General features: G+C 39.6%; 1 protein-coding gene across 1 annotated transcript; it reads left to right on the plus strand.

Moving 5' to 3' along the window:
• The first annotated feature begins 1,335 nt into the window (after nt 1–1,335).
• Nucleotides 1,336–6,734, plus strand: LOC109222029. Its single transcript, XM_019386439.1, has 3 exons — nt 1,336–1,513; nt 1,624–2,004; nt 6,670–6,734. Exons 1-3 carry the CDS (start codon nt 1,336–1,338, stop codon nt 6,732–6,734), a joined length of 624 nt encoding a protein of 207 aa, XP_019241984.1.
• The last annotated feature ends 2,466 nt before the right edge of the window (nt 6,735–9,200 follow it).

Genomic DNA, 9,200 nt, shown 5'->3' on the forward strand with positions numbered 1-9,200 from the left:
ATAAATATTAAACTAAAAATACTGGAATCAAATTTGGTAATGATAAACGCAATTAATTCTTAAAATAGGCTAATATTTCAATTATATACAATTTAGCTTTAAATATACTAAATAAATTTGTAAAAATGTGTAAAAATTACCTTAGCTATATTTTGGAATAAATATGAGAATAATATAAATTAATCACTAAATTATAATTTGGGGAATAATTATTGGTTTTTGTATTGCTAAAATGGGGCAATAATTTGATTTAAAAATCTTTTAAAAATTAGGAAAAATACTAAAATATTTGGACGTAGTTATATATTCATACATATGCTATTTTGAAAGTATTTCGCATATAAAAAATATACAGGGAAAATTTGGGTATCAACAAGGAAGCACCGAGGTTATCGGAGTAGAACTTCAACATCGATGTTGCTGCCATCGTATCAGCCATCAGACACATCAAAGATAATAAGTGGCCTCGACCATTGCAATCTAATACTGCCCAAAGGGACCCCAACCTAATGTGTAAATATCCTAGCCACAGAATCGAAGATAGCAGATATCTGAGAGAGAAAGTAGCCCGGTTATTCAACAACGGACACCTCCGTAAGTTTCTAAGTGATCGAGCCAAAAATCACATCAGGAATACAGACTCCAACAAGCAAATCGAGCAAGAGGAACCTCAGCATGTCATTAACACGATCATTGGTAGGGTTGACGTCTCCTAGAGGCTGATGCGAAAGCGCACTAAAGTGTCCAATACAAGGGAAAAATGGACTCAAGATTACGTACTAGAGGGAATCGTATCATTCAACAACGAGGATGCTGAAGGCATCATACAACCACACAATGATGCAGTGGTAGTATTCGTACTCATAAATAAATCTTGAGTTAAGGGTGTGTTAATTGATCCAGGTAGATCGGTCAATATCATCAGATCAAGGGTCGCCAAACGACTCGGGTCTGCAAGACCAAATTGTGCCTGCAATCCGAGTTTTAAATAGATTTAACATAGCATGGGAGACCAATAAAGGGTAGATAACCATGCTGATATATACCGCCTGAGCCGTTCAGGAAACAAAGTTCTACATGATCGAAGGAGATATGAGATACAGTGCTCTATTCGGGAGGCCATGGACTCACGACATGAGGGCTGTACTCTCGACATTATATCAGGCGTTGAAATTCCCCACAGCAGGAGGGATCAAAATAGTTTACACAGAGCAACCGACCATAAAAGAAATGTTCGCAGTCGATGAGGTGGTCCCAATATTTGCACTATTGACATCAAAGAATCGGAGTTCGATCACAAATAAAGAAATAAAATAACAAGTTTACTAGTTCGTGATGGGGTTAGAGACGCACTTGCTTAACGATAGTATGCCGGTCTCACTTCAGGTAGACATGGATATTTCTTCTATTCATGCATACACTCCAGGTGAAGAGGAGCGTAAGAAGAAGCAGAGGGCAGATCGTGAGCATGATAGGACCCATAATAAGAAAGTGAGGTCTTCGAGTCCTTCTGGTGAGTTTCGAGGTGGTTAGAAGCCACAATACCTGAGGTATCTATCCCATCCATCGGCTAGCGCGCCCCTCAGTTTGGCGGTAAGAGATTTGATCGTTCCACATATTCAGGACATGGTCAGAATTCCAAGGCCTCAGGTTCTCAAAATAGGGGTGAGTCAAGTCAGACGAGGCCGCTCTTGCCAAGATGTGCTCAGTGTGATAAGCAACATGCTGGGCAGTGTCGTATGTGGTTTGGTGTTTGTTATACTTGGGGTTATCCGGGCCACATTATGAGGGATTGTCCGAAGAGAGGTGATGCAAGCATAGCTCAGCCAGGGGGATTGGTATCTTGTTTGTCATCATCAATCCACCCCCCTGGGCAAGGTTCACAAGCACCGATGAGTCGTGGTAGAGGCATAGGGGGAGCGTCTAGCTCGAACGATCCTCAAAACCTCATTTATGCCTTGGCAGGACGACAACATCAAGAGTCATCGCCTGATGTTTTTACAGGTATATTATCCGTATCCTCATATGATGTATATGCATCGATTGACCCAGGTTCCACCTTATCATATGTTACTTCGTGGGTTGCTAGTATGGCTCCATACAAAGCACTTTACAGAGCTACTTGAAGGAGCAGGTAAATTTCTGTCCCGGGTTAGCGTGTATTCCGCCTTCTAGCTTCTGAGGCTAACACTTCGTTTATTTCACACGCAAAAAAAAAGACGGAGGCCCTGGAGCACCTTTAGGATGAAGTTGGCCGAGCCAGGTGTGAGCATGATGAGCTAAAATCTTGGGCGAAGGCTCAGGCTACAGAGGGGAAGGGTTCTCTATCTAAAGTTCCCGCTTTTGAGGCTCAACTTCACTTAGATAGAGATAACATTTCGGTTCAAATTCGCATAATCAATATGCGGGCCGCATAGTCATCGCATAACCCCCTTGGAATTTTGCCAAGGGAAGTTCTGCAGGGCATTATGCGATCGTAGAACAGGTATGCGGAGCGCATTCTTGACGCATACCCGGGCAGTTTGTTCAAGTTTTTGAAGCAATTTTTGCGGGCCCTTTTGCGGGCAGCATCTACATTATATGCGATCGCACACTGTGTCGGGCCTCCTATTTTCTAACTTTTAAAACCCGACCCCATCCCATTAAAAACACCCCATGAAACCCCTTTTATGTTATTTTAATGCAAATAGAGTGAGAGTGGAAGTTCTAGAGAGAGAGAGTGATCTTCATCAAGTCCCCACCCAATTCTTTCCTAAACCCTTAAAGAAATTCAAGCACAGCTGCTAGGCTTTCACCCCAAGAGGTAATAACTTGAGCCCCAAACTTTGCTTTCGAAATTTGCACTAGAATGAGTACTTAGCTTGTGGGTTCATGCGTATAAAAATGGATTTCTTGCAAGCATAAAAGGTAATAGGGTATGGGGAGGTTGTGAACTAAAAAAATGGCAATTGGAGTATAAGATTGAAGAAAATCTCTCACAAAAGGGTCCTAAAACCAAAATGCACACTTAGTGCTTGATAATATGCTCAAATGAGCTAGAATCCTAAGCATGTCTCTAATTCTTTGTTCAATTTGTAATTCTCGTAAAATAGATTGAAGTTGCTAAGAGTCCCCAAATTTTGTAAGAACTTAAGGAAAGCTCTATTGAGGTATGTATGGATAACCCCCTCTTTTAGAAAATGAGCTCCGTGAGTGATTAGGTAAATGTGGTAGGATTAAAGTTGGATTGATGTATTGATTGTTATTTCACACGAATTGGTGTTGCAATTTTATATACGTGAAATATGTGTCTCAATACGATCGATATGTTACTTTTGATAGTTTAAAAGGGTGCGAGGAATATAAATCATGTACTGAAATGCCTAGACCTCAAGTCAAGATTGAAATTTTCGATTGTTGTGCCATCTACGTGAAATCTTATCTGTGCTTTCAACTTAAATTGCTCTTGTGTGTACCTATTATCCTCAATTGAAAAGCTAACATTAAAATTGGAAATGATGTGAAATGTGGCCTAGTGCCAAGAATGATGTGATAATTGTGGCCCCAAGTGCCTATGAATTGATATATGTGAAATAAAGATTGAAACGAGATGATTAATGAGAAAGGAACAATGCCTTAGTAAGGTGGCCTAGCCGATCGGGCCGTGATCGGACGCCATGCCGCACACATGGCGGTATTGTGCTGATATTGAATTCCAGAAAAGGAGAATGAGATTGTTATTGAGGTATATGTCTCTAATGAGGCAACCTAGCCGATCGGGTCGTGATCGGACTCTACTCAAGATAGCGGTGGTATTGCGAACTATGATGAACAGTATGAAATGCCCAAATTAAAACTAATGGAATCCAGATTTAGTTTGCCGATGCATTGGCTACCCTGTCATCCATGATACAGCATCCAGATACAAACTTCATCGATCCTATTCAGGAGAAAATCCATAATCAGCCAGCTTATTCTGCTCATGTCGAAGAAGAAGCAGATGGAAAACCTTGGTTTCATGATATCAAGGAATATTTGGCAAAAGGAGAATACTTGGAGCTTGCAAACACTACTCAAAAGCTCACGCTTTGAAGATTTACCAATAATTTCTTTCACGACAGAGGAATCCTGTATAGGAGGACTCCAGATTTGGGATTACTAAGGCGTGTCGACTCGAAAGAAGGATCTAAACTACTAGAGGAAATTCATGCCGGGACCTGTGGTCCGCATATGAACGGCTCTGTCTTAGCCAAGAAGATACCCTGTGCTGGTTACTTTTGGATGACCATAGAGACGGACTGCATCCAGTACGTCCAAAAGTGCCACCGCTGCCAGATACATGCAGACATGATAAATGTACCTCCAAATGAGCTTAATGCAACAAGCTCACCATGGCCTTTCGCCGCTTGGGGAATGGATGTTATTGGTCCAATCGAGCCGGCCGCTTCCAACGGGCACAGATTCATCCTCGTGGCAACTGACTATTTTACCAAGTGGGTCGAAGCAGCATCATACAAAGTAGTGACTAAGAAACTCATGGCAGACTTTGTCCGCGACCGTATTGTTTGTCGATTCGGGATCCCGAAATCAATCATTACTGATAATGGCTCCAACCTCAACAGTCACTTGATGAAAGCTATGTGTGAGACCTTCAAAATCTGACACAAGAATTCCACAGCCTACAGGCCCCAAATGAATGGAGCCGTAGAAGCCGCCAACAAAAATATCAAGAAGATACTAAGGAAGATGATAGAGAAGCATAAGCAATGGCACGAAAAGCTATCATTTGCTTTATTGGGGTATCGCACCATAGTCCGCACATCAACTGGTGCAACTCCTTATATGTTGGTTTATGGCATGGAAGACATCATTCCCGCCGAAGTAGAGATTCCTTCCTTGAGAATCAAACAAGAAGCTGAGCTCGATGACGCAGAATGGGTGAGAAACCGCTACGAGCAGCTAGCTCTTGTAGATGGGAAGAGAATGAATGGAGTTTGCCACGGTCAGCTTTATCAGAACTGAATGTCCATAGCTTTCAACGAGAGAGTCAAGCCAAGACGGTTCACACCGGGGCAGCTAGTGTTAAAAAAATACTTTAAAAAAAAATTCCCGCATCAAGATGAAGCCAAAGGGAAATTCTCTCCCAATTGGCAGGGTCCATACATGGTTCATCGGGTTCTGACAGGAGGATCTCTAATACTTGCAGAAATGGACGGAGAAGTTTGGCCNAAACCAATCAATTCAGATGTAGTCAAATGCTACTATGTGTAACTTCATTCTTTTCCTATATGATGTACTTCAGAGAATTTCCCTTCGGCTTCATCTTGATGCGGGAGTTTTTTTTTTAAAGTATTTTTTTTAACACCAACTGTCCCGGTTTGACAGAGGAGCCCTAATACTTGCAGAAATGGACGAAGAAGTTTGGCCAAAACCAATCAATTCAGATGTAGTCAAATGCTACTATGTGAAACTTCATGCTTTTCCTATATGATGTACTTTAAACTACGTCTGACATGATTCCGGTTTATGAGGGGATACGTAGGCAGCCTTAAGGGTTCGGTCACAATTCAATAAAATTTTCATCCCCCCCCCCTCCCCCGCAATTGTAAACTGGGGCAGAATTTTGAGGATGACCCTCAAAATTCCGAAGTAACTTCAGCCGATCATCGCAAACAACTATCAGAAGCAGCAACCCAGTAAACTGGGTCAGAATTTTGAGGAGGACCCTCAAAATTCCGGAAAGAGAGAGGTTGCAATGTCCCGAACCACGTCACAGTCGTCGGTTCATCTAAAAACTATTTCTTATGTACTTCGTTATATCTTTATCAAACTCATGCATGTTAATTATCGAAATCGCTCTGTTCAGCAACGCTACCCCTATGATACATACTGTGTCATCAGATCAAAGTCGAGCAGGGCAAGCAAAGTCAGCAGGGATACGAACTAACCTTTCCCCTTTACAAACTCACGATTTTTCTTTGGATGCAGGCACCCAAGTCGCAAAATCAAATATTATTCATTCACACTATTCGGGAACACAACTCTCGGAATTGTCACATATATTCATTGTCGCTATCCGCATACAATATCCCCAGCAGCCATAATATCACAATCAGCTACCAGCTATTAGCTAAGAAAGTTTATTACTATTCTCCTTTTATTTCTTGCACAAGGCTACCATTCTACCTTCCGAGACTAGGCATTGTCTCCATCTGCATTCCTACATTGCACAAGGCTACCATTCTGCCTTCCGAGACTAAGCTCTGTCTCCATCTGCATTTCCTGAATTCCATAAGGCTACCATTCTGCCTTCCGAGACTAAGCACTGTCTTCATCAGCTGAAAGATTGCCACCTTTATTTATGTCTTGCATCGGCTGAAATATCACGACTTTATTTATGCTTTCATGGGCGGAAAGATCGCCACCTATTGCATTTCATGGGCTGATAGATTGCCAAATTGTCCAAAGGCGTCATAACTCAGAGGCATCATAACTCAGAGGTATCATTCTCTTAGCCCGAGAGCATCTTTTCATGGCCTGCAAATTCTTTATCATACACTTCGTGGCCCAGGACATCATGGTCTGAGGACATCATCCTAACCGTCCAAAGACAGCATTCATGGTCTGACGGGAACCTGTATCATGTTTAAATTTTTTCGCATAATATACACTTGTATTGCTTATTTGCAGGTAAACTGGCTAGCAACGGCCGCTCAGCAGGAGCTATCCCACTCCAGTTCCCGCAGCCCTATTAGGCTTTAGCCATCCATCCCAAACCTGAATATCGCGTCCGTTCTTGAAAGATCTCCATCGGCATGTTCCGCCGCCAGATCCTAAACTACATATGGACTAATTCCTGTAAGACCAGGGCTATGTAGGCAGCTCAAGAACTAGAGCACGGTCAACCTCTTCAAATTATTTCACTTGGGCAAAATTGGCCATGATGTCTTTACCCGACAACTATTTCATCCTTCCCGGGTAAAGAGGGGCAGTTGGTGATACCCAATTTTTTCCTGTATATTTTTTATATGCAAAATACTTTCAAAACAGCATATGTATGCATATATAAGTGCGTCCAAATGTTTTAGTATTTTGCCTAATTTTTAATAGATTTTTTAAATCAAATTATTGCCCTATTTTAGGAATACAGAACCCAATAATTATTCCTCAAATTATCATTTTGGTGACTAATTTATATTATTCTCATATTTTCCAAAAATATAGTTAAGGTAATTTTTACACATTTTTACAAATTTATTTAGTATTTTTAAAGCTAAATTGTGTATAACTGCAATATTAGCCTATTTTAAGAATTAATTGTGTTTATCATTACCAAATTTGATTCCAGTATTTTTAATTTAATATTTATATAGTGTTAATAAACTTAGCACCCTTAATTTGTTTTCAGAAATCATTTTACTATTTTTATAAAATAAAAAGGGAAAAAGTGGCTATTTAAAATCTAGCCCTATTTCATTTCAATTGTAGCCCAAATCGACCACCCCAACTAACCCAATTTCAATCCCAATTGGACCGGCCCAAATCCTAATTTTACCCGCCCATGACGCAAATCCTAAAATCCTGCCCAGACCAATTTCTAGGGTTCTTCTGAAACCCTAACCCTTCGAGGTTCTCTCCGATTTCTTTAGATTCGTTGTGTATCTGTTCTCTCTTTGGGTTTTCAAATAATTTCCCTAATAGTTTACCGAAAATGTTTAAGTATTTTTAAGATTTTTTTTGTCATTCCTGTGCATTTGCCTCTACTGTATCATGCTCTTGTATGTTTCTCTTACTGTGTTTCCTATATCATGTTCTCGTATGCTTTCTACTATGTTCTTGTGCTTTTTCTTTTACCATGTTCTTGTATGTTCTTTTACTGAGTTTTACACTCTGTTCTTGAATGTTCTTTACTGTGTTCTATATGCTCCATGCTTTTGTTTCTTCTACCATGTTTTACATATTATGTTCTCATATGCTTTCTACTATGTTCTGGTATTTCTTCTACTATGTCATGCTATACTATACCTTTCTACTGTGTTCTTTGCTATTTTCCTTCTACTGATCCTTGTTTAAGTTTCTTCTATAAAAAGACTTTCTTAAGCATGTTTCTTCTACTGTGTTTTCCTACTGGGTTCATAAGTGTTCTTGCTATTTTTTCCTCTACTGAACCTTGGTTAAGTTTCTTCTAAAAAAGCATGTTTCTTCCAGTATTTTCCATTATGTTCTTTGAATCTTTCTACTGTGTTTGCATGTTTTATCATGGGTTTTTGAAGGAAACCTCTGAGCCTATTTCGACTACTTGCCTCCTCATCTCTGAATTTGATTCAAGGTGGAAACCCTAGAATTTAGGGATTCTGCCGAGGTTTGATTATGTGAACTAGGGTTTTATTTTTTAGAACCCTTAACTCTTTCTGACTGATTTTTGAATCCCTGAACTGAGTTTGGACACCTTTGTCTTCATACAATGTTGAACCTTTTGCTAAACTCTTCTACACTGGATTCTTTCTATTGATTTTACAAGGGCGGGACAAGTTTCTTTCATGTTTATCGTGTTTGTATGCTTTTATATGTGATGAATCTTTCTTCAAAAAAGGTTTTCAAACTTGTGATTGATTCGGAATTCCTTTTAAATAGGTCTAATTGATTTGTTTGCTGATTTTTCCTTAAGTTAAAAACCTTTCCCATCTTTCTAACTTGGTTCATTCATACAAAATCTCTGGCCTCAGATTTCTTGGCCATTAATTGATTTTCTTTCCTTAGATTGTACAACCGTATATTTCAAAAACCTTGTCCTTAAATAACCTTTATGTATTTGCCCTCAATTGCATGCTTTACAGAAAGTGTTTATTTAATTCCTTTCCTTAAGTGATTTTACCTGTTTGAATCTGAATTCCTTAATTAAGGGAAACCTTGTGTAATTGATTGACAATCAGTTTTCAAACTATTTTCTTACTTTATTTCTGCCTTCTTTCTGCACTATAAATACACGACCCTTTTTCACAAAGCACAAACAATTTTAATAATCCTCCACTACACGATTAATACACTTCAGACCTCACAATTTCACAATCTCTCCTGAACTCACACTTATAGTATTTTGTCTTCCTGTTTGCACTTTGGCTTTTACAAGACTACTGCCTTTTCTACTTGTTTCTTTGAAACTGGTCTGTTCTATTTTAAGTTTCAGCATCACTCCAATGTGTTCACTTACAGTTTTCTGT

Source organism: Nicotiana attenuata, unplaced genomic scaffold, assembly GCF_001879085.1.
Source record: "Nicotiana attenuata strain UT unplaced genomic scaffold, NIATTr2, whole genome shotgun sequence".
Lineage (NCBI taxonomy): Eukaryota > Viridiplantae > Streptophyta > Magnoliopsida > Solanales > Solanaceae > Nicotiana > Nicotiana attenuata.

What these genes read in the sequence shown, in the direction of transcription:
- LOC109222029 (XM_019386439.1), top strand. Translation starts at nt 1,336, where the DNA reads ATGGGGTTAGAGACGCACTTGCTTAACGATAGTATGCCGGTCTCACTT. An exon ending in GAGGTCTTCGAGTCCTTCTG is followed by an intron (nt 1,514 to 1,623) that starts GTGAGTTTCGAG and finishes CCACATATTCAG; the next exon opens with GACATGGTCAGAATTCCAAG. An exon ending in ATCGCCTGATGTTTTTACAG is followed by an intron (nt 2,005 to 6,669) that starts GTATATTATCCG and finishes GCTTATTTGCAG; the next exon opens with GTAAACTGGCTAGCAACGGC.